Consider the following 24,492-nt stretch of genomic DNA (forward strand, 5'->3'; position numbering starts at 1 on the left):
CCAAAGAAAACAAAACCAGCTTATCCAATCTTTCCTCATAGTTAAAATTCTCTAGTTCAGGCAACATCCTCGTAAATCTCCTCTGTATCCTCTCTTGTGCAATCACATCGTTCCTGTAATGTGAGGACCAGAACTGCACGCACTACTCTAGCTTTGGCCTAACTAGTGTTTTATACAGTTCAAGCATAACCTCCCAGGTCTTATATTCTATGCCTCGGCTAATAAAGGCAAGTATCCCATATGCCTTCTGAACCATCTTTTCTACCTGTCCTGCTATCTTCAGGGATTTGTGGACATGCACTCCAAGGTCCATCTGTTCCTCTATACTTCTCAGTGTCCTATCATTTATTGCTTATTCCCTCGTCTTGTTAGCCCTCACCAATTGAATTACCTCACACTTCTCCGGATTGAATTACATTTGCCACTGTTATGCCCACCTGACCAGTCCATTGATATCTTCCTGCAGTCTGCAGCTTTCTTCTTCATCATCAACCACACATTCAATTTTTATATCATCTGTAAACTTCTTAATCATAACCCCTACAGTCAAGTCTAAATCATTGATATATACCACAAAAAGCAAGGGACCCAGTACAGAGCCCTGTGGTTCCCCACTAGAAACAGCCTTTCAGTCACAAAAACACCCACCGACCCTTTGCTTCCTGCCGACGAGCCAATTTTGGATCCAACTTGCCACTTTGCATTGGATCCCATGGGCTTTTATTTTTATGACCAGTCTGCCATGTGGGACCTTATCAAATGCCTTGCTAAAATCCATAGGGCTGGAATTTGCACTCTTTCACCGCCCGGTTTCTCGGCAGTATTGGCTGTTTTGGGCGAGAACCGGGTCAGCGAACAATTCCCTACCTGAAGCACACCGGCGGTTTCGAAGTACCGCTGGGGAGAGGACCGCTGACGTGCAACGTCCACAGATCGTCCCGGCGCGATCTTTGGCTGAGCGGGGACCCGTATAAGTTTTAAAAAAATGCCCACGAGGATCAGCAGAGCTGGGTGGCAGGTAAGTAGGTCTGCAAGAAAAAGGTAAGTGAATGTTTTTTTTAACTATTTATTTTCAAAATCTGTTTGGGTGATTTAATTTAAAAATGTCTTGGGAACGTTTTTGGGATTTTTTTTAAAGTTAGGCTTTTTGAAAAATTATTTTTATTCTTTTTTTGGTGTTAGGCCCAAGCCACAGTCTCAGTGTAAATTTTAAGATTTTTTTATTTTGCACCCATTCTCTTTAGGCACCGCCCAATCTAGCTGAAATTGCACTTTTCCGTCCAGATTGGGGGTGCAAGGCCCTTTTAAAAAAATTATTTTGAGAAATTTTCGCCGGCGATTATCTTCCCAGCCGTAGCGGTTTTTTGGGCGGCAATCGGGCGCTGGCGGGCTTTGGGGAAATTCTAGCCCATAGACAATACATCAAACGCACTACCCTAATTCACACTGCTTGTTACCTCCTCAAAAAATTCAATCAAGTTAGTCAGACACAACCTTCCCTTCACAAATCCATGCTGACTGTCCTTGATTAATCCGTGTCCTTCTAAATGAGGAATTTTCCTGCTCCTCAGAATTTTTTCCAATAAATTTCCCACCACCGAGGTTAGGCTGACTGGCCTGTAATTACTCGGTGTATCCCTTTCTCCCTTTTTAAACAAACAGTACAGCACTAGCAGTACACCGGCACCACACCTGAAGTCAGAGGGGATTGGAAAATGATGGTCAGCGCCTCTGCTATTTCTTCTTTTGCTTTTCTTAACTGCATGGGATACATTATGCTCCTCCTGTACTACGTGGGAAGTCGGGGACACTGGGACAATGTGTGCGGGAAGTGCATCCGCCTGCAGCTCCTGATGGACCGCATTGTGGCACTGGAGCTGCGGGTGGATTCACACTGGAGAATGCACGATGCTGAGGATGACGTAAATAGCACTTTTAGTGAGTTGGTTTTACCACAGGTAAAGGATACACAGCCAGATAGGGAATGGCAGTGCAAGGAAGGTAGTGCAGGGGTCCCCTGCGGTCATCCCCCTGCAAAACACATACACCGCTTTGGGTACAGTTGGGGGTTGGGATGACACATCAGGGGAGAGCAGCAGCAGCCAAGTTCATGGCACCGTGGGTGGCTCTGCTGCACAGGAGGGCAGGAAAAGCAGTGGGAGAGCTATAGTGATAGGGGATTCAATTGTAAGGGGAATAGATAGATGTTTCTGCGGCCGCAACCGAGACTCCAGGATGGTATGTTGCCTCCCTGGTGCAATGGTCAAGTATGTGTCGGAGCAGGTGCAGGGCATTCTGAAAACCGAGGGTGAACAGCTAGTTGTCGTGGTGCATATAGGTACCAACGATATCGGTAAAAAAACGGGATGAGGTCCGACAAGACGAATTTAGGGAGCTAGGAGCTAAATTAAAAAGTAGGACCTCAAAAGTAGTAATCTCAGGATTGCTACCAGTGCCACGTGCTAGTCAGAATAGGAATCGCAGGATAGCTCAGATGAATACGTGGCTTGAGGAGTGGTGCAGAAGGGAGGGATTCAAATTCCTGGGACATTGGAACTGGTTCTGGGGGAGGTGGAACCGGAACTAGGCAGGACCGGAACCAATGTCCTTAGGGGGAGTGTTTTCTAGTGCTGTTGGGGAGGAGTTAAACTAATATGGCAGGGGGGTGGGAACCTATGCAGGGAGACAAAGGGAAGTAGAATGGGGGCAGAAGCAAAAGATAGAAAGAAGAAAAATAAAAGTGGAGGGCAGAGAAACCAAGGCAAAAAACAAAAAGGGCCACATTACAGCAAAATTCTAAAAAGACAAACCTGAAGGCTCTGTGCCTCAATGCGAGGAGCATTCGGAATGAGGTGGACAAATTAACTGCGCAAATAGCAGTTAACGGGTATGATGTAATTGGCATCACGGAGACATGGCTCCAGGGTGGCCAAGGCTGGGAACTCAACATCCAGGGGTATTCAACATTCAGGAAGGATAGACAGAAATGAAAAGGAGGCAGGGTGGCATTGCTGGTTAGAGAGGAAATTAATGCAATAGTAAGAAAGGACATTAGCTTGGATGATGTGGAATCGGTATGGGTGGAGCTACGGAATACCAAGGGGCAGAAAACGCTAGTGGGAGTTGTGTACAGACCACCAAACAGTAGTAGTAAAGTTGGGGACAGCATCAAACAAGAAATTAGGGATGCATGCAATAAAGGTACAGCAGTTATCATAGATGATCCAAATCTATACATTTATTGGGTTAACCAAACTGGTAGCAATGCGGTGGAGGATTTCCTGGAGTGTATTGGGGATGGTTTTCTAGACTAATATGTCGAGGAAACAACGAGAGAGCTGGCCATCCTAGACTGGGTGATGTGCAATGAGAAAGGTCTAATTAGCAATCTTGTTGTGTGAGACCCCTTGGGGAAGAGTGACCATAACATGGTAGAATTCTTTATTAAGATGGAGAGTGACACAGTTAATTCAGAGACTAGGGCCCTGAACTTAAGGAAAGGTAACTTCGACGGTTTGAGGTGTGAATTGGCTACAATAGACTGGGAAATAATATTGAAGGGTTGACGGTGGATAGGCAATGGCAAACATTCAAAGATCACATGGATGAACTTCAGCAATTGTACATCCCTGCCTGGAGTAAAAATAAAACGGGGAAGGTGGCTCAACCGTGGCTAACAAGAGAAATTAGAGACAGTGTTAAGTCCAAGGAAGAGGCATATAAATTGTCCAGAAAAAGCAGCAAACCTGAGGACTGGGAGAAATTTAGAATTCAGCAGAGGAGGACAAAGGGTTTAATTAAGAGGGGGGAAATAGGAGTACGAGAAGAAGCTTGCCGGGAACATAAAAACTGACTGCAAAAGCTTCTATAGATATGTGAAGAGAAAAAGATTAGTGAAGACAAACGTAGGTCCCTTGCAGTCGGATTCAGGTGAATTTATAATGGGGAACAAAGAAATGACAGACCGATTGAACAAATACTTTAGTTCTGTCTTCACGAAGGAAGACATAAATAACCTCCGGAAGTACTAGGGGACCGAGGATCTCGTGAGAAGGAGGAACTGAAGGTTATCCTTATTAGGTGGGAATTTGTTCTAAGGAAAATGATGGGATTGAAGGCCAATAAATCCCCAGGGCCCGATAGTCTGCATAAGAACATAAGAATTAGGAACAGGAGTAGGCCATCTAGCCCCTCGAGCCTGCTCCGCCATTCAAAAAGATCATGGCTGATCTGGCCGTGGACTCAGCTCCACTTACCCGCCCGCTCCCCATAACCCTTAATTCCCTTATTGGTTCCAGAGTACTTAAGGAAGTGGCCCGAGAAACAGTGGATGCATTGGTGATTATTTTCCAACAGTCTATCGACTCTGGATCAGTTTCTATGGACTGGAGGGTAGCTAATGTAACAACACTTTTTAAAAAGAGAGGGAGAGAGGAAGCGGGTAATTATAGACCGGTTAGCCTGACATCAGTAGTGGGGAAAATGTTGGAATCACTTATTAAGGATGCATTTGGAAAGCAGTGACAGGTTCGGTGTAATTCAGCATGGATCTATGAAGGGGAAATCATGCTCGACAAATCTTTTGGAATTTTTTGAGGATGTAACTAGTAGAGGGGACAAGGGAGAACCAGTGGATGTGGTGTATTTGGACTTTCAAAAGGCTCTTGACAAGGTCCCACACAAGAGATTGGTGTGCAAAATCAAAGCACATGGTATTGGGGGTAATATACTGACGTGGATAGAGAACTGGTTGGCAGACAGGAACCAGAGAGTCGGGATAAATGAGTCCTTTTCAGAATGCCAGGCAGTGACTAGTGGAGTGCCACAGGGCTCAGTGCTGGGTCCTTTAGATGATGAGAAGGTGGAATTTAGTAATGGGAAATGTGGAAATGGCTGAGACCTTAAACAATTATTTTGCTTCGGTCTTCACAATGGAAGACACAAAAACCATGCCAAAAATTGCTGGTTACGGGAATGTGGGAAGGGAGGGCCTTGAGACAATCACTATCACTAGGGAGGTAGTGCTGAACAGGCTAATGGGACTCAAGGTAGACACAAGTCCCCTGGTCCTGATGAAATGCATCCCAGGGTATTAAAAGAGATGGCAGAAGTTATAGCAGATTCATTCGTTATAATCTACCAAAATTCTCTGGACTCTGGGGAGGTACCAGTGGATTGGAAAGCAGCTAATGTAACGCCTCTGTTTAAAAAGGGGGGCAGACAAAAGGCAGGTAACTATAGGCCGGTTAGTTTAACATCTGTAGTGGGGAAAATGCTTGAAGCAATCATTAAGGAAGAAATAGTGGGACATCTAGATCGGAATAGTGCAATCAAGCAGACGCAACATGGATTCATGAAGGGGAATTCATGTTTAATTAATTTACTGGAATTCTTTGAGGATACAACGAGCATGGTGGATAGAGGTGTACCGATGGATGTGGTTTCCAAAAGGCATTCGATAAGATGCCATACAAAAGGTTACTGCAGAAGATAAAGGTACGCGGAGTCAGAGGAAATGTATTAGCATGGATAGTGAATTGGCTGGCTAACAGAAAGCAGAGAGTCAGGATAAATGGGTCCTTTTCAGGTTGGAAATCGGTGGTTAGTGGTGTGCCACAGGGATCGGTGCTGGGACCACAACTGTTTACAATATACATAGATGACCTGGAAGAGGGGACAGAGTGTAGTGTAACAAAATTTGCAGATGACACAAAGATTAGTGAGAAAGCAGGTTATGTAGAGGACACAGAGAGGTTGCAAAGAGATTTAGATCGGTTAAGCGAATGGGCTAAGGTTTGGCAGATGGAATACAATGTCGGAAAATGTGAGGTCATCCACCTTGGGGAAAAAAAAACAGTAAAAGGGAATATTATTTGAATGGGGAGAAATTACAAAATGCTGCGGTGCAGAGGGACCTGGGGGTCCTTGTGCATGAAACTCTTTTTGGAGTTTATCTGAAAAACATAAAACATTAAACCGTGCCACCCGACCTGGATGACACACCAGACATTTACAAGGCCCTTTTTTTCCTTTTTTGTGTTCTCTCCGAATCCGTCCAGCGAGGAAGCGCGTAGAGTTTTGTGGGAGGACCTGCCGAAAGTCAGCCCGGAGGGCAGTGAAAATTTGGAAGCTCCGCTAAGCCTGGCGGAGCTGACCGGTGCCCTCGACCGGCTCTCGAGGGGAAAATCCCCGGGGCTGGACGGGCTGACCGTGGAGTTCCACAGGGCGTTCTGGGATGTCCTGGGGAGCGACTACGCGCGGGTCCTGGGGGAAAGTCTGGCGACCGGGGAGATGCCCCTCTCTTGGCGCAGGGCAGTCATCGTCCTGCCTAAGAAGGGCGATCTCCGCCTCTTTAAGAACTGGCGCCCGGTCTCCCTTCTCAGCACGGACTACAAAATCTTCGCCAGGGCGATGTCTGCTCGCCTTGGCACCGTGCTGGACCACATGATCCACCCCGACCAGTCCTACACGGTCCCGGGCCGGACAATCCACGACAACATCCATCTGGTCCGGGACCTCATCCATCATTCCCAGGAGGCTGGTCTGTCGGTCGCCTTCCTATCTCTCGACCAAGAGAAGGCGTTCAACAGGGTGGATCACGACTATTTGCTCGGAACTCTGCGCGCTTTCGGGTTCGGGACGCATTTCGTCGCCCGGATCCGACTTTTGTACGCCGCCGCGGAGTGTCTGATTAAGGTTAACGGATCCTTGACGGCGCCCCTTCGCTTTCGGAGAGGGGTGCGCCAGGGATGCCCCATGTCCGGCCAGTTATACGCCATCTGCGTGGAGCCTTTCCTGCGCCTCCTGCGGACGAGGTTGACGGGACTGGCTCTGCAAGGGCCGGGCGTGGAGGTCGTCCTCTCGGCTTACGCCGATGACGTACTCCTCGCGGTAGAGGATCCCGCTGACCTGCGGAGGATGCGTGAGTGCCAGGAGATTTACTCGGCCGCATCCTCCGCCAGAATCAACTGGGAAAAATGTTCCGGACTCCTGGTGGGTCAGTGGCGGGTGGATTCCCTGCCGGAGGAGCTCAGGCCTTTTGCCTGGAGCACGACCTATCTCCTCTATCTGGGAGTCTACCTTAGCCCCGACGAGGAAGCCTGGCCGGCGAACTGGCAGGAGCTGGAGGCCAAGGTCGGGGGAAGTTGGATATTGGCTGGGCGGGCTCAGGTTCGGCCTTTTCGGCCCCGCCCGCCTCAGTCCCCGGGACGCTCGACCCGGCAGCTACGCATGCTTCCGCTGGCCCCACGCCAGGCAGATCTTTCACGCCATCCCCGGAAGGCAGCGGCTGGGCAGCCTCGACTGCCTCACCCTCCCCGGGGACAGATTCCTCATACCTACGGCGCAGTTTGGGGGCACCGGTGGGGGACGCGGGACACGCGGCGGGCACCGACTCCTCCGCGGAGGGATGTTGTTCCCCCCCCCCGCCTCACTGGAGCGGCGCCTCCTTTTTTTCCTCCACTCCCCCCTTTTTCTTATCTTGCCCGCGCCCGAACCCCTCTGCGGTATTAGTCAAGGGCACGGGCTCAGGGCACCCCGCGCTCGCCGGTGACGGGGTTGGGCCGAACGCGGTGAACAGCTTGTCTGGCGCACTAAGGGGACCCGCCTCTAGGTGTTTCGCCTTCTTCCGCGCCTTATTTCCGGCCGGACGCTCTCCCTCCCCGCCGCCGGAGGCCGTGAAAACAAAGGCCCCCGACGATGCCCGCGCACCCACAGCTCCCGGCACACGGACGCTACTAGGGGGAGGGGTGGTGGCGGTGGCGCCAGCCTTGGCCGCCCTCGGTGGTTTGGCGGCTTTGGAGGCGGGGCAATTCTTGCGAACGTGCCCCATCTCCCTGCAGGCATAGCACCGCACGCCGTCCGACGTCCAGATGACGCGGTAGGCAGTCCCCTCGTGCACCACATTAAAATTGCCCTCTGCCGTCTCCTCCCGCGCCAGCCGGACAAAGAGCTGGCTGTTCTCCCTGAGGCCAAGCGGTATGGGGTTGATCCCCGACCTTACCTCCCCCAGTTGGTGTAGGTGAGGGAGGAGGAGCTCAGCGGGAACAAAGGGCGGGAACGTTTGAAATGATGACCCTCTGCGCGGTGGCCTCGAGAGGGTCCACCGGCAGGAACGCCCCCCGCCCACCGTGAGCCCCTTTTCAATGGCCAGGGACACCGCCCGCTCCGACCCCAGGAAGAACACGGCCTTCCCAGACATCTTGGAGGCTGCGACAATGGCCGAGGGGCTGCACGCACTCCTCAATGCTCATTGTGGGGTGAGTGTCGCTCTTGACCCCGTGTTTCTTAGTTATAAATCTGAATGGTGGCAGGGCAGCAGGTGGCGCAGGAGGTGCCATGGATGTGGATGCCACCTGCGCATAAGTCCTAGCTGGCCCTGCCACCGGCGTAGATGGGGTCGTCATCACGGGGTCCCTTTAAGGGCTACACCCACCCCAAAGTCACAGGCCTTAATGGTCTTTAAATGGCCTCGTTTAATAGACTGAGCAGAGGAGCTCTTAACGAGGCACACCTCTCCCCTTGTTGACAATTGGGGAGGGGCCTTGCTCCCTCTGCTCAGTTGTCTTAATTGTTTTATATTTTTCCAATCAATTTGGGAGGGAAGGGCTCTCAGAGAGAGAGGGGAGAGACAGAGAGTAACAGAGAAAGAGAGAGGGGTGTGGGAAGGGGGGGGGAACTGCGAAGGGAGGTCTCCCCTCGCAGCTGTGGGTGGGTGCAATCCCCAGATGGCAAACAAAAAATAGTCTTTGGGGTGGTCTTCGGGTGAGGGGAGATGTCATCTTCACCTGGTGCAGCTGGAGCCACACAGGCACACACTCCCAACTATGTTAATTAGGGTGGATTAATTGTTTCTTCAGCCTGGTAGCTCCAGCTATCCCAGGCTAGGCAATGGGGGAGGGGTGCTTCAAAGGTGCGTGGGGCCTAGTTGTAAGCAAGGCCCCCACACACACTTCCACACACACACACCCCCCGCGATGTTCCGGCCACCGACTGGTCTTCTTTCCTCCCCCCACCGATACAGCAAAGTCTTTTAGGGACTGCACCAATACACCCACCTGTAGAATGGTAGAGTCTCCCTCCTTCCACACTGGATGTTGTTGTTGGTCTTTCCCCCTCTCTCCAACTCTTTATAGAAATGGTGAAGTTGTTAAAGTTTTCTGCTTTTTCCTCCTCTCCCTCTGGGTGAAAGTTGGTGGTGAAGCCCCTTCCTTCCTTCCTGGGCTGATTCACAGGGCCAGCCAGGAGCAAAAGCAGCAGTTCCTTCTCACTGCTCACAGCTCCAACTGTTTAGGCCACGCCTCCACTGCTCCACAACTGGCCCAGGTGCAGCAGGTAATCAGGAAGGCGAATGGAATGTTGGCCTTCATTGCGAGAGGGATGGAGTACAAAGCAGGGAGGTCCTGCTGCAACTGTACAAGGTATTGGTGAGGCCGCACCTGGAGTACTGCGTGCAGTTTTGGTCACCTTACTTAAGGATATACTAGCCTTGGAGGGGGTACAGAGACGATTCACTATGTTGATTCCAGAGATGAGGGGGTTACCTTATGATGATAGATTGAGTAGACTGGGTCTAAACTCGGAGTTCAGAAGGATGAGGGGTGATCTTCTAGAAACATTTAAAATAATGAAAGGGATAGACAAGATAGAGGCAGAGGTTGTTTCCACTGGTCGGGGAGACTAGAACTAGGGGACACAGCCTCAAAATACGGGGGAGCCAATTTAAAACCGAGTTGAGAAGGAATTTCTTCTCCCAGAGGGTTGTGAATCTGTGGAATTCTCTGCCCAAGGAAGCAGTTGAGGCTAGCTCATTGAATGTATTCAAATCACAGAGAGATAGATTTTTAACCAATAAGGGAATTAAGGGTTATGGGGAGCGGGCGGGTAAGTGGAGCCGAGTCCACGGCCAGATCAGCCATGATCTTTTTGAATGGCGGAGCAGGCTCGAGGGGCTAGATGGCCTACTCCTGTTCCTAATTCTTATGTTCTTATGATCCCAGCTCTTTACAATATACATCAATGATTTAGATGAAGGAATTGAGTGTAATATCTCCAAGTTTGCAGATGACACTAAATTGGGTGGCGGTGTGAGCTGTGAGGGAAAAGCTAAGAGGCTGCAGGGTGACTTGGACATGTTAGGTGAGTGATCAAATGCATGGCAGATGCGATATAATGTTGATAAATGTGAGGTTATCCACTTTGGGTACAAAAACGCAAAGACAGACTATTATCTGAATGGCGGCAGATTAGGAAAAGGGGAGGTGCAACGAGACCTGGATGTCATGGTTTATCAGTTATTGAAAGTTGGCATACAGGTACAGCAGGCGGTGAAGGCGGCAAATGGTATGTTGGCCTTCATAGCTAGGGGATTTGAGTATAGGAGCAGTGAAGTCTTACTGCAGTTGTACAGGGCCTTGGTGAGGCCTCACCTGGAATAGTGTGTTCAGTTTTGGTCTCCTAATCTGAGGAAGGATGTTCTTGCTATTGAGGGAGAGCAGCGAAGGTTCACCAGACTGATTCCAGGGATGGCTGGACTGACATATGAGGAGAGACTGGATCAACTGGGACTTTATACATTGGAGTTTAGAAGGATGAGAGAGGATCTCATAGAAATATACAAGATTCTGACGGGACAGGACAGGTTAAGATGTGGGTAGAATATTCCCAATGTTGGGAAAGTCCAGAACCAGGGGACACAGTCTTAGGATAAGGGCTAGGCCATTTAGGACTGCGATGAGGAGAAACTTCTTCACTCAGAGTTGTTAACCTGTGGAATTCCCTGCCGCAGAGAGTTGTTGATGCCAGTTCATTGGATATATTCAAGAGGGAGTTAGATATGGCCCTTACGGCCAAGGTGTATGGACAGAAAGTAGGAAAGGGGTACTGAAGGAATGATCAGCCATGATCTCACTGAATGGTGGGGCAGGCTTAAAGGGCCGAATGGCCTACTCCTGCATCTATTTTCTATGTTGCTATGTTTCATGGCAAACGAGCCAAAGATGGGCAGCTGAAACGTTACAAGAATACCCTCAAAGCCTCCCTCGTGAAGTGCGACATCACCACTAACACCTGGGAGTCCCTGGCCGAAGACCATTCTAGGTGGAGAAAGTGCATCTGGGTGGGCGTTGAGCTCTTCCGAGTCTCAATGCCGAGAGCAAGAGGTCAAGCGCAGGCAGTGGAAGGAGCACACGGCAAACCAGTCCCACCCACCTCTTCCCTCGACTAATGTCTATCCCACCTGTAACAGGGTCTGTGGCTCTCGTATTGGACTGTTCAGCCACCAAAGAACTCACTTTAGGAGTGGAAGCAAGTCTTCCTCGATTCCGAGGGACGACTGATGATGGCGATGACGATGACTATGACGATGACAAACACTCTTGAGCTGTGGGTGACCACCTCGCGGCTGCACTGCAGTAACGCCAGCCGCCGCTCAAGCTCCAAAACCCGGAGCTCGAGCTGCTCTAGCTGGCGACACTTTCTGCACACGTCATTGTCCAGGCCACGAGAAGTGTCCAGGACTTTCCTCATGGCACAGGATGTGCATTCCACAGGACTGAGCTGCCCTGCTATGCCTCTATTTATTAGGTTAACCAAAATTTTTAGCACACCTCTCTGCAATAACTTGAGAGAAGAAAAGGCAATAGTGATACTCACCCAACAATTACCTACCTGCTGTCCAGTGATGTCATTCCTTGATTTTTTTTTTTTGCTCTCTCCCTGCTCTTGGGCCTCCTCTGCTCCTTATATCAATGCTGTGCTGCTCGATGCTCCTTATAAAAGGCCCAACGTCGGATGGAGCGGCAGCGTCGTCGAGCAGCCAGCTGGTGCAGCTGCAGCAGGGAAAAGACAAAAAGTAAAAAGAAATCGAAGGGTGACGTCACAGCCAAGGGGTAAGTGATTGGTGAGTCGTTTTTCTTCTTTTTCTTTTCCCTGATCAGTAAAAAAACATTTGTTGCCAAATTAAATTCATTAAGGGTTAAGTCATGGCAAGAGAGCCCAGATCCTGTCATGCTCCTCCTGTGCTACGTGGGATGCCAGGGACGCTTCCAGTGTCCCTGAAGATTACATGTGCGGGAAGTGTATCCAGCTGCAGCTCCTGACAGACCGCATTGTGGCATTGGAGCTGCGCATGGATTCACTCTAGAGCATCTGCGATGCTTGGATGTCGTGAATAGCATGTTTAGTGAGTTGGTCTCACCGCAGGTAAAGGTTACTCAGGCAGATAGGGAATGGGTGACCATCAGGCAGAGCAGTGGAAAGAAGGTAGTGCAGGGGTCCCCTGCGGTCATCCCCCTCCAAAACAGATACACCGCCTTGGGTGCTGTTGGGGGGGGTGGGGGATGACTCACCAGGGGAGGGCAGCAGCAGCCAAGTTCATGGCACCATGGGTGGTTCTGCTGCACAGGAGGGCAGGAAAAAGAGTGGGAGAGCTATAGTGGTTGGGGATTCTATTGTATGGGGATTCTATTGTAAGGGGAATAGATAGATGTTTCTGCGGCCGCAACCGAGACTCCAGGATGGTACCCTCCAGTCCATAGTCTAATAGGCCCTACTCTTTCTTTAGTTATCCTCTTGCTCTTAATATATTTATAAAATATCTTTGGGTTTTTCTTAATTTTACTTGCCAATATTTTTTCATGCCCTCTCTTTGCTTTCCTAATTTCCTTTTTAATTTCACCCCTGCACTTTTCTATACTTCTCTAGGGTTTCTGCAGTATTCAAGCATGATTCAATCAAGCAGAGTCAGCATGGTTTTATGAAAGAGAAATCATGTATGACAAATTTGCTGGAGTTCTTTGAGGATGTAACGAGCAGGGTAGATAAGGGGGAAAACCAGTGGATGTGGTGTATTTGGATTTCCAGAAGGCATTTGATAACGTGCCACATAAGATATTACTGCACTAGATAAAAGCTCACGGGGTTAGGGGTAATATATTAGCATGGATAGAGGATTGGTTAACAGAAAACAGAGTGTCGGGATAAATGGGTGATTTTCCGGTTGGCAGCGACTGATGGGGTGCCGCAGGGATCGGTGCTGGGTCCTTAACTATTTAGAATTTATATGAATGACTTGGATGAAGGGACAGAGTATAACGTAGCCAAGTCTGCTGATGATACAAAGATGGGTAGGAAAGCAAATTGTGAGGAGGTCACAAAAAATCTGCAAAGGGATATAGACAGGCTAAGTGAGTGGGCAAAAATCTGGCAGATGGAGTATAATTTGTGAAAATGTGAGGTTATCCACTTTGGCAGAAAAAATAATAGAAAAGCAAATTACAATTTAAATGGAGAAAAATTGCAAAGTACTGCAGTACAGAGGGACCTGGGGGTCCTTGTGCATGAAACACAAAATGTAAGTGTGCAGGTACAGCAAGTAATCAGGAAGGCAAATGGAATGTTGGCCTTTATTGCAAGGGGGTTAGAGTATAAAAGCCGAGAATTCCTGCTACAACTGTACAGGGTATTGCTGAGGCCACACCTGGAGCACTACGTACAGTTTTGGTCTCCGTATTTAAGGAAGGATATATCTGCATTGGAGGCTGTTCAGAGAAGGTTCACTCGGTTCATTCCGGAGATGAGGGGGTTGACTTATGAGGATAGGTTGAGTAGGATGGACCTATACACATTGGAGTTCAGAAGAATGAGGGGTGATCTTATTAAAACTTATAAGATAATGAAGGGGCTTGACAAAGTGAATGGAAAGAGGATATATCAACTCATAGGGGAAAACTAAAACTCGGGGACATAGTCTTAAAATAAGGAGCCACCCATTTAAAACTGAGATGAGGAGAAATTTCTTCTCTCAAGAGGGTTGTAAATCTATGGAATTCTCTGTCCCAGAGAGCTGTGGAGGCTGGGTCATTGAATATATTTAAGGCAGAGATAGATAGATTTTTGAGTGATAAGGCAGTGGAGGGTTATGGGGAGCAGGCAGGGAAGTGGAGCTGAGTCCATGATTGGATCAGCCATGATCTTATTGAATGGCGGAGCAGGCTCGAGTGGTCAAATGGCCTACTCCTGCTCCTATTTCTAATGTTATGTTCTTATGTATTGAGCCCTCTAGATCGGTCATAAGCTTCCCTTTTTTCATTATCCTACCCTGTATGCCCCTTGACATCCAGGGGTTTTGAGATTTTTTAGTCCAACCCTCTGGGGAGTGCAGGCAGGGCCAAGTCCTTGGCACCATGGGTTGCTCAACTGCACGGGTTGGGGGGAAGAGGGAAAGGAAGAAGAGTGGAAGAGCAATAGTGTAGGGGATTCGATAGTTAGGGGACAGACAGGCGTTTCTGCGGCCACAGACATGACTCCCTGGTGCCATGGTCAGGGATGTCACTGAACGGCTGCAGGACATTCGGAGGCCGTGATCCATATCGGTACCAATGACGTAGGTAGAAAGAGTGATGAGGTCCTGCAGGCAGCTATTGCAGCGCTAGGAAAGAGATTAAAAAGCACAACCTCAAAAAGGTAGTAATTTCCGGATTACTCCCAGTGCCACATGCTAGTGAATACAGAAACAGGAGGAGAGAGCAGATGAATTCATGGGTGGAGAGATGGTGCAGGAGGGAGGGCTTTAGATTCCTGAGGCACTGGGATAGTTTCTGGAGGAGGTTGGACCTGTACAAGCTGGTCGGGTTGCACCTCAACAGGGCCGGGACCAATATCCTAGCAGGGAGGTTTGCTAGTGCTGTTGGGAAGGGTTTAAACTAGTTTGGCAGTGGGATGGGAACCTGAGAGTAGCTTCAGAAGGGAGAGAAGCAAAGCTGGAAATGGAAGGCATAAAATTAGTAAGCTAGTTTGGAAGGCAGAGAAAACAAAGGCTGGAAAATAGACAACCAGCAAGTTTGGCAGTGCTAAATGGTATACACTTCAATGCAAGGAGTCGAGGGAATAAGGCAGATGAGCCGCACGTGGGAGTATGATATTACCGCTATTACTGAGACATGGCTGAAAGAAGGGCAGGAATGGCAGCTCAACATTCCTGGTTACAGGGTTTTCAATGAGATAGAGGGAGATGGGAACCTATGCAGGGAGACAGAGGGAAATAAAATGGAGTCAGAAGTAAAAGATAGAAAGGAGAATAGTAAAAGTGGAGGGCAGAGAAACCCAGGGCAAAAAACAAAAAAGGCCACATTACAGCAAAATTCTAAAGGGCAAAGTGTGTTAAAAAGACAAGCCTAAAGGCGTTGTGCTTCAATGCGAGGAGTATTCAGAGTAAGGTGGACTGCTAACTGCGCAGATAGCAGTTCACGGATATGATGTGATTGGCATCACGGAGACATGGCTCCAGGGTGACAAAAGCTGAGAACTCACCATCCAAGGATATTCAGCATTTAGGAAGGATAGACAGAAAGGAGAATGAGGCAGGGTGACATTGCTGGTTAAAGAGGAAATTAATGCAATTGTAAGAAAGGACATTAGCTTGGATGATGTGGAATCGGTTTGGGTGGAGCTACGAAATACCAAAGGGCAGAAAACGCTAGTGGGAGTTGTGTACAGACCACCAAATAGTAGTAGTGAGGTTGAGGACAGCATCAAACAAGAAATAAGGGATATGTGCAATAAAGGTACAGCAGTTATCATGGGCGACTTTAATCTACATATTGATTGGGCTAACCAAACTGGTAGCAATATGGTGGAGAATGATTTCCTGGAGTGCATTAATGATGATTTTCGAGACCAATATGTCGAGGAACCAACTAGAGGGCTGGCCATCCTAGACTGGGTGATGTGTAATGAGAAAGGACTATTTAGCAATTTTGTTGTGCGAGGCCCCTTGGGGAACAGTGACCATAATATGGTAGAATTCTTTATTAAGATGGAGAGTGACACAGTTAATTCAGAGACTAGTGTTCTGAACTTAAGGAAACTTTGATGGTATGAGATGTGAATTGGCTAGAATAGAGTGGCAAATGATACTTAAAGGGTTGATGGTGGATAGGCAATGGCAAACATTTAAAGATCACATGGATGAACTTCAACAATTGTAAATCCTGATCTGGAGTAAAAATAAAACAGGGAAGGTGGCTCAACCGTGGCTAACAAGAGAAATTAAGGATAATGTTAAATCCAAGGAAGAGACATGTAAATTGGCCAGAAAAAGCAGCAAACCTGAGGACTGGGAGAAATTTAGAAGCCAGCAGAGGAGCACAAAGTGTTTAATTGGGAGGGGGGCAAATAGAGTATGAGCGGAAGCTTGCTGGGAACATAAAAATTGACTGCAAAAGCTTCTATAGATATGTGAAGAGAAAAAGATTAGTGAAGACATATGTAGGTCCCTTGCAGTCAGAATCAGGTGAATTTATAAAGGGAAACAAAGAAATGGCAGACCAATTGAACAAATACTTTGGTTCTGTCTTCACGAAGGAAGACACAAATAACCTTCCGGAAATACAAGGGGACCGAGGGTCGAGTGAGAAGGAGGAACTGAAGGAAATCCTTATTAATCAGGAAATTGTGTTAGGCAAATTGATGGGATTAAAAACCGATAAATCCCCAGGGCCTGATAGTCTGCATCCCAGAGTACTTAAGGAAGGGGCCCTAAAAATAGGGATGCATTGGTGATCATTTTCCAACAGTTTATCGACTCTGGATCAGTTCCTATGGACTGGAGGGTAGCTAATGTAACACCACTTTTTAAGAAAGGAGGGAGAGAAAACGAGGAATTATAGACTGCTTAGCCTGACATCAGTAGTGGGGAAAATGTTGGAATCAATTATTAAAGATGAAATAGCAGCGCATTTGGAAAGCAGTGACAGGATCGGTCCAAGTCAGCATGGATTTATGAAAGGGAAATCATGCTTGACAAATCTTCTAGAATTCTTTTGAGGATGTAGCTAGCAGAGTGGACAAGGGAGAACCAGTGGATGTAGTGTATTTGGACTTTCAAAAGGCTTTTGACAAGGTCCCACACAAGAGATTAGTGTGCAAAATTAAAGCACATGGTACCGGGGGTATTGTATTGACGTGGATAGAGAACTGGTTGGCAGACAGGAAGCAGAGAGTCGGGATAAATGGGTCCTTTTCAGAATGGCAGGCAGTGTCTAGTGGGGTGCCGCAGGGCTCAGTGCTGGGTCCCCAGCTATTTACAATACACATCAATCATTTAGATGAAGGAATTGAGTGTAATATCTCCAAGTTTGCAGATAACACTAAGCTGGGTGGCGGTGTGAACTGTGAGGAGGATACTAAGAGGCTGCAGGGTGACTTGGACAGGTTAGGTGAGTGGGCAAATGCAGTATAATATGAATAAATGTGAGGTTATCCACTTTGGTGGCAAAAACACAAAGGCAGATTATCTGAATGGCGGCAGATTAGGAAAAGGGGAGATGTAACGAGACCTGGATATCATGGTACATCAGTCATTGAAAGTTGGCATGCAGGTACAGTAGGCAGTGAAGAAGGCAAATGGCATGTTGGCCTTCATAGCTAGGGGATTTGAGTTTAGGAGCAGGGAGGTCTTACTGCAGTTATGCAGGGCCTTGGTGAGGCCTCACCTGGAATATTGTATTCAGTTTTGGTCTCCTCATCTGAGGAAGGACATTCTTGCTATTGAGTGAGTTCAGCGAAGGTTCACCAGACTGATTCCCAGGATGGCAGGACTGACATATGAGGACACTCTGGATCGACTGGGCCTTTATTCACTGGAGTTTAGAAGGATGAGAGGGGATCTCATAGAAACATATAAAATTCTGACAGGACTGGACAGGTTAGATGCAGGAAGAATGTTCCCGATGTTGGGAAAGTCCAGAACCAGGGGACAGTCTAAGGATAAGGGGTAAGCCATTTAGGACCGAGATGAGAAGAAACTTCTTCACTCAAGAGTTGCTAACCTGTGGAATTCTCTACCGCAGAGAATTGTTGATGCCAGTCCGTTGGATATATTCAAGAGGGAGTTAGATATGGCCCTTACGGCTAAAGGGATCAAGGGGTATGGAGAGAAAGTACGAAAGTGGTACTGAGGTGAATGATCAGTCATGATCATATTGAATGGTGGTGCAGGCTCGAAGGGCCTGCTCCTGCACCTATTTTCTATGTTTCTACGTTTCCCTGCACCGCTCTCGGGCCTCCACTGCTATTTATACCCATGCTGCTCTCGCTGTGCTCTCGCCGCTCTTCAAAGATCTGGAACTCCATCACTGATTCTAGAAGCAATGGGAGTTGAATCTCAGACCCTGGCAGCACTAGTTGGGGTTTTCTTAGTCTGTTAACTCAAAGGTGGATCCTAAAGCCTGGCAGCATGAGAAAGCTCTCATGGTGGGGGGGGGGGGAGGGGGGGGGGGGGGGGGGAGAGCTGGTTGTGGGGAGGCGGGGGGAAATAGAAGGATGCAGGGAATACAAATCATTGCATCTGGATTGGTGGGAGTGGCCTTTAAGATGTGGCATCACTTGTAGAGGCAAGCCGAGAGTCATTGCATGATATGCTGCATAGAGACAACAACTACAGTATAAAGTCTTTAACTATAATCTACAAGGATTGAAAGTATTTCTCTGGTGAAAATCTTCAAATATTTTGTCTGCCTCAGGACCAAGTACTATATAAATTCAGCATGCTTAAAAACTAGAGTTAAGGTGACCTCAGTGCTCTCAGATACCAGAATCCATCCTGGTGATTCCAGACCTCAAGAGTGCCCTCAATGTGCCCAGTCGCCATAAGCTCGCTGTACCAGTGGTACCCTCCTCATCCTCCACCACCCACCCACCCCCACAAATCCAAGAGTCCAGGAGGAAGTTAAGACAGCTGGAAAATGGTGAGAATGGGAAAATTAAAATATTGTTTGCAAGGTGTTGGGTTTTTCAACAAAGTACAACTTGTGATGCAACAAACCTATGTGTAGTTAGCAGGCTGACAAGAAAAATAGTCACCGACTTAAAAAAATGTATTTTGAGCAATGTGACTGGTTCCGTTTCTGAATTTTTATTGATCAAGTTTTTCTTGATTTTGTTTACTGAGCTGAGATTGATTGCTGTCAAAAGGATTTAAAAATAAATGAGTGATTTGATTGGTTCAGGTTCTGCTTTGCTGGTAGATTTTGGTTGCATTACTCACGATTGGTTGAATATGAAGTTTGAGTGAAAATGTTGCCAAGGTGGGAGCAAATCAAAAAAACTTCAGTCTCAGATGGACAATAACAGAATGTGTACCATATCATACCATTTTTATAATATTTTATGGAAGATACAAATGACTAAGCCATACCAAATCTTGGCAGGGCATTTGCCAACAGGTTTGTAGAATGCAAGATTGAACAATCCAATTATGAGATTCGCAGTCAACATCCAAGGTTTAAGATACGGCAAAAGCCAAACTTGCTCTGTGTCAAATGATGGATTATACAGAAAGTGAAAGCTGCAATGGTCCTCTCCAGCACCCCCGACACCCAATTCTAACCACGGGATAAACATTCAGGCTGGCCATCTCATGCTTCTGAAACAAACAGCATTGTAGAAAGCAATGTTTGTAAAACCGTACAGACTCACAGTTTTGATGGCTTGAGGTATTCTCTTCCAGAGGTACCTTGCAGTATTCCTGCAATAATTAATAGAAACACCATGTCTTTGGATATAACAATTCCATTGTCAATATAGCATCAAACAAACACCCAAATTCCACAAGTATTCACTGTATATCTGAATGAGACACCCAAAGTCAAGAGTCAGGCATATCAATCTCCAGTTTGGTTCAAAAGCCATTACTGGCTGAAAGGCAGTGTGAGACTAGGAGGGGAAAAAAAGGATTTAAAACCATGCCCGTATCTCAAATTGTGTGCAGTTCTGTACTGTGAGCTCATGCCCACTAAGAAATGAGTTGAGAAAGGTCCAGAGTCATTTTCGATGGAACCTTTACAACCAAAGAGTAAAAGTGAACCCTCACAAGATTTGAATTGTACTCCAAGTCCCAGAGGTGAACAGTAAATGACTAAACACCGAGACCTTGCAGTCTTCATTTTTAAGAGAACTTCCTAGATCAAGAAAATATATAAAAATAAACACTCCATCTTTTTAAATTCACTCAAAACAACCAGATACTCTACTAATGTAGAGCACCATTTTAAATCCCCCTGCTGTCGGTTTCAAATGTAGAAACTCCCTAGAAGTCTAGAGCGGTCATTATTTTTATTGAAGTCACTGAAATTGATTGTTAATATTTGCCTGAGTAAGTAGCTAATTCCTAATATGTAAAGAGCCCCTCTCCCATGATTTGTTACGTTATAAATTACATGTTTAAAAGTATTATTGCAGGGCATTTTTGATTTAGATGTTAGAAGTAACTGGACATGGATGCTTTACCACAAGTGGCTATTGAGGCAGAGACTATCACATCATTTAAAAGGAATTGGACAAGTATTTGAAAAGGAAGAATATAAAAGGATTTGAAGGGATTAAAGCAAGAGCTCCAGTTAAAGACATGACAGGTTGAATAGCTGCCTTCTGAGCTGTAAAATTCTGTGATTCAGATCCAGGCCGGAATTCCACCTCTCTGTATTGCATTCAACATTTATTCCATGTTTATATAGTGAAACCTCTCCACAATGTGGTGCGGGCCGCATGAGGTGTTCTGAACCAACACTATTTGCAGGTTAAGTTCCAGACAATTTCATAGCATAAATGGGGTTATGCTGTATAACATTTCAGGGACTTTAATTCTGGATCAAGCAGGAGAGTGAACCTTTATGAGCTATTTAAAAAGTACTTTGAAATTAATTACTGTGTGAACCCAACTAGCGCTGACAGTTAAAGTATTAAATGCAGATGTTTTCCGTGTATGTGGAGGGTGGCGGAGGTTAGGGACATAAATTCCCAAATGATTCAAACCATAACATTGCTATCATCTGTAAATATTTATTTTTTACAGATTTCTCTGCACATTTTCCAGAATATAGCACAAAAATAAATCAAAGATCTTCATCCACTTCCCTCGATCCTTAGAGACCCTTGTTAGGATTCAGGCCAGGGAAAGCAGTATCCATAGTCCAACACAAAAGAGGGCCATAAACATGTTTCTCCATTCGGTGTTTCAGTGTGAATCTTTTTTTTTTTAAAAAGAATATGGTAACTGGCAATCATGTCATCATCATAGGCAGTCCCTCGAACAAGGATGACTTGCTTCCACGAGTTCAGATGTTTCACTGAAGGACCAGATGTTCCAGTCCTGAACTCCAATTGAGGGAGTGGAAGATGCCTGAGCATTGGTTTTTTAAACGTGTGGTAACCGTTGCACATCAGCCACCACACGAGTTCGACAGAGCTAGGTCTTGGTCCAATGACAAGGGTTAACACCAAGACGACTGGAGACCTGCTCTGCTGCACGGACCCAGTGCGTGCACATATCGCAGTGTGGGCTGGCCCTCGGCTCTTTTGGGCCCCGTACCCTCATTCGCCGCACCTCTGCCATGATCTCTTGCCACTCCTCTGCCACAAAAACATGTACTTCATCATCAGAGGCAGTCCCTCGGAATTGAGGAAGATTTGCTTCCACTTTTAACACGAGTCCTTAAGTGGCTGAACAGTCCAATAAGAGAGCCACAGTCCCTGTCACAGGTGGGACAGATAATTGTTGAGGGAAAGGGTGGGTGGGACAGGTTTGCCACACGCTCCTTCCGCTGCCTGCGCTTGTTTTCTGCATGCTCTCGACGATGAGACTCGTGCACAGTACTTGGGTGTGGTCTCACAAAAGCCCTTGTTTGGTTTTACTGTCCGACATGTTGGATATAATCACAGCACAAATATATTGTGCTGTAAAACAGAAACAGTCCATCAAATAGGAAAAGTGAAAATAAATTAGGTATTAAAGGCTTAGATTTAATATCTTTTAACAATAAGGGTCCCATTACCCATCAGATTTTAAAATTTGCCATTTGTAATTGAGATTACAATTACTTTAAGGTTCATAATCCTAAAGTCTTTATAAAAATTACATACATCTGTGGAACATTTTTCAAAGCCCAACCACAACATTGCATGAACCAGTCTTATTACTATTGCCAGTAAAACACTCATGCCTCTTGGCCAGGCCATGAAAGCCAGGAAGCAGTTCAACCTATAGTAAAAATAGTTAGCTAATAAAAAGCAAAATTTGTGTCAGTGGACATATAAAATAAAGTTGGCCAATCCTAGCATATTTCCTACCTGGCATAGAATTCACATCAGGGAACTGCCTCATGTTTTTTTTTAAATAAACAATTTGGAGAGAATAGGGAAGGAATTCAAAAATAGAACTTAGTACACAGCTTGGTCGGGACTGAGGAAATTGTTGTGTATGGGAGAAAGAGTTAGACTGAACACTGTGAGCTTAAAGTAAAGTGTGACCTTAGTTTTTTATTGCATGTCTCCAGAGTGCCTCTCCAACCTGTGAAGACTCCTTAAATACCTGTGCTCCAAAGGGATAATGGGATCCCTTGGGACTCCAGGAGATGAGCCCTCTGGTGGCTGTACAGAAGAAATACAAATTTACATATATAGCAACACTCCTCCCCTCCCCCCCTCCCCGCCCCGCAAAGTCAATAGTGTAACTAGTTACAATGTGTGTTGATCTGGGGCCCTTCTTGCCCTGGTTGATCATCTCGGTATGAAAGCTGGTATTGTTGAATCATTTGTTGGGCCCTCGCTGGGCTGCCTGGTGTGTTGGGTCCTATTGAGCTGCTGTGGATGATGGGTTCTGCTTCGTGGTCAACCATGGTGCCGGTTGCCACTGGTGTGTATGTTGGGGGATCAAAAAAGGTAGGGTCCAAGGTGGGTGGCTCAGGGTAGTCCGTGAATCTGAGTTTGATTTGGTCCAAGTGTTTCCGGTGAATTAGTCCATTTGAAAGTTTGACCCGAAACACCCTGCTCCCATCTTTGGCCATGACAGTGTCGGGAAGCCACTTGCGACCTTGTCAATAATTCAATACAAATACAGGATCATTGATTTCAATCTCACATGACACATTTACGCTATCATGGTATGTACTTTGTTGAAGCCGCCTGCTCTCTACCTGTTCATGTAGATCAGGGTGAACTAATGAGAGCCTTGACTTAAGTGCTCTTTTCATGAGCAGTTCAGCAGGTGGGATCACAGTGAGCGAGTGGGATCTCGTGCGGTAGCTAAGCAGGACTCGGGATAGGCGAGTCTGCAGTGAGCCTTCAGTTACCCTCTTCAAGTCTTGCTTGATGGTTTGCACTGCTGTCTCTGTCTGACCATTGGACGCTGGTTTAAACAGGGCAGATGTGACATGCTTGATCCCGTTACGGGTCATGAATTCTCTGAACTCAGCACTGGTAAAACATGGCCCGTTGTCGCTCACTAGGACACCGGGTAGGCCATGAGTGGCAAACATGGCCCACAAGCTTTCAGTGGTGGCAGCGGACGTGCTAGCTGACATTATCTCACATTCAATTCACTTGGAGTACGTATCTACAACCCAAGAACGGGCCTGCATAGTCAACGTGTACCCTAGACTACGGTTTGGAGGGCCAAGACCATAAACTTAGCGGTGCCTCCCTGGGTACATTGCCTAACTGCGAGTATGTATTATATCTGTGAACGCAGGACTCTAAGTCCGTATCGATGCCGGGCTACCAAACGTGGGATCGCTTTCATCATTACGATACCTGGATGGGTACTGTGGAGGTCATTGATGAAGGTGTCTCTGCCCTTCTTGGGAACTACTACTCAATTGCCCCACAGAAGGCAGTCTGCCTGTATGGACATTTCATCTTTGCACTGCTGGAACGGCTTTATCTCTTCCTGCATTTCCACTGGGACACTGGACCAGCTCCCGTGACGCACACAGTTTTTGACTAGGGGCAATAAGGGATCCTGGCTTGTCCAGGTTTTGATCTGCCGGGCAGTGACGGGAGATTTCTCACTCTCAAATGCTTCCATAACCATGGCTAAATCTCCGGGCTGCTCCAGTTCCACCCCCGTGGTGGGCAATGGCAGCCTACTGAGAGCACCTGCGCAGTTTTCTGTGCCTGGCCTGTGGCCGATGCATAGTTGTATATGGACAACGTGAGCACCCATCTCTAGATGCGGTCCGATGCTTTGATATTTATCACTTTACTCTCGGAAAACAGGGCTATGACTGGCTTATGGTCAGTTTCCAATTCAAATTTTAGCCCAAACAGGTATTGATGCATTTTCTTTACCCCATAGACACACGCTAACGCTTCTTTCTCAATCATGCTGTAGGCTCTCTCAGCCTTCGACAGACTCCTGGATGCATAAGCAACAGGTTACAGTTTCCCGAAATCATTAGCTTGCTGCAATACACACCCAACGCCATATAACGACGCATCACATGCTAGTACCAAACGCTTACATGGATCATACAACACAAGCAATTTGTTTGAGCATAACAATTATCTCGCTTTTACAAAGGCATTTTCTTGGCTTTTGCCCCAAACCCATTCGTCCCCTTTTCGTAGTAAGACATGCAGTGGTTCGAACAGTGTGCTGAGACCAGGTAAGAAGTTACCAAAGTAGCTCAGGAGTCCCAGAAACGACCGCAGCTCTGT

General features: G+C 47.0%; 1 protein-coding gene across 2 annotated transcripts in view; it reads right to left on the reverse strand.

The window, feature by feature from the left end:
• The window catches only part of cops8 (COP9 signalosome subunit 8), a 77,033-nt gene that overhangs the window by 28,960 nt on the left and 23,581 nt on the right, over positions 1-24,492 (reverse strand). For both annotated transcript variants that reach the window (XM_070874854.1, XM_070874853.1), the window contains exon 3: positions 19,477-19,525. In XM_070874854.1, the coding sequence (XP_070730955.1) occupies positions 19,477-19,525 (49 nt within the window). The remainder of the gene's footprint in view (positions 1-19,476; positions 19,526-24,492) is intronic.

The sequence above is a fragment of the Pristiophorus japonicus genome, chromosome 3, assembly GCF_044704955.1.
Source record: "Pristiophorus japonicus isolate sPriJap1 chromosome 3, sPriJap1.hap1, whole genome shotgun sequence".
NCBI lineage: Eukaryota > Metazoa > Chordata > Chondrichthyes > Pristiophoridae > Pristiophorus > Pristiophorus japonicus.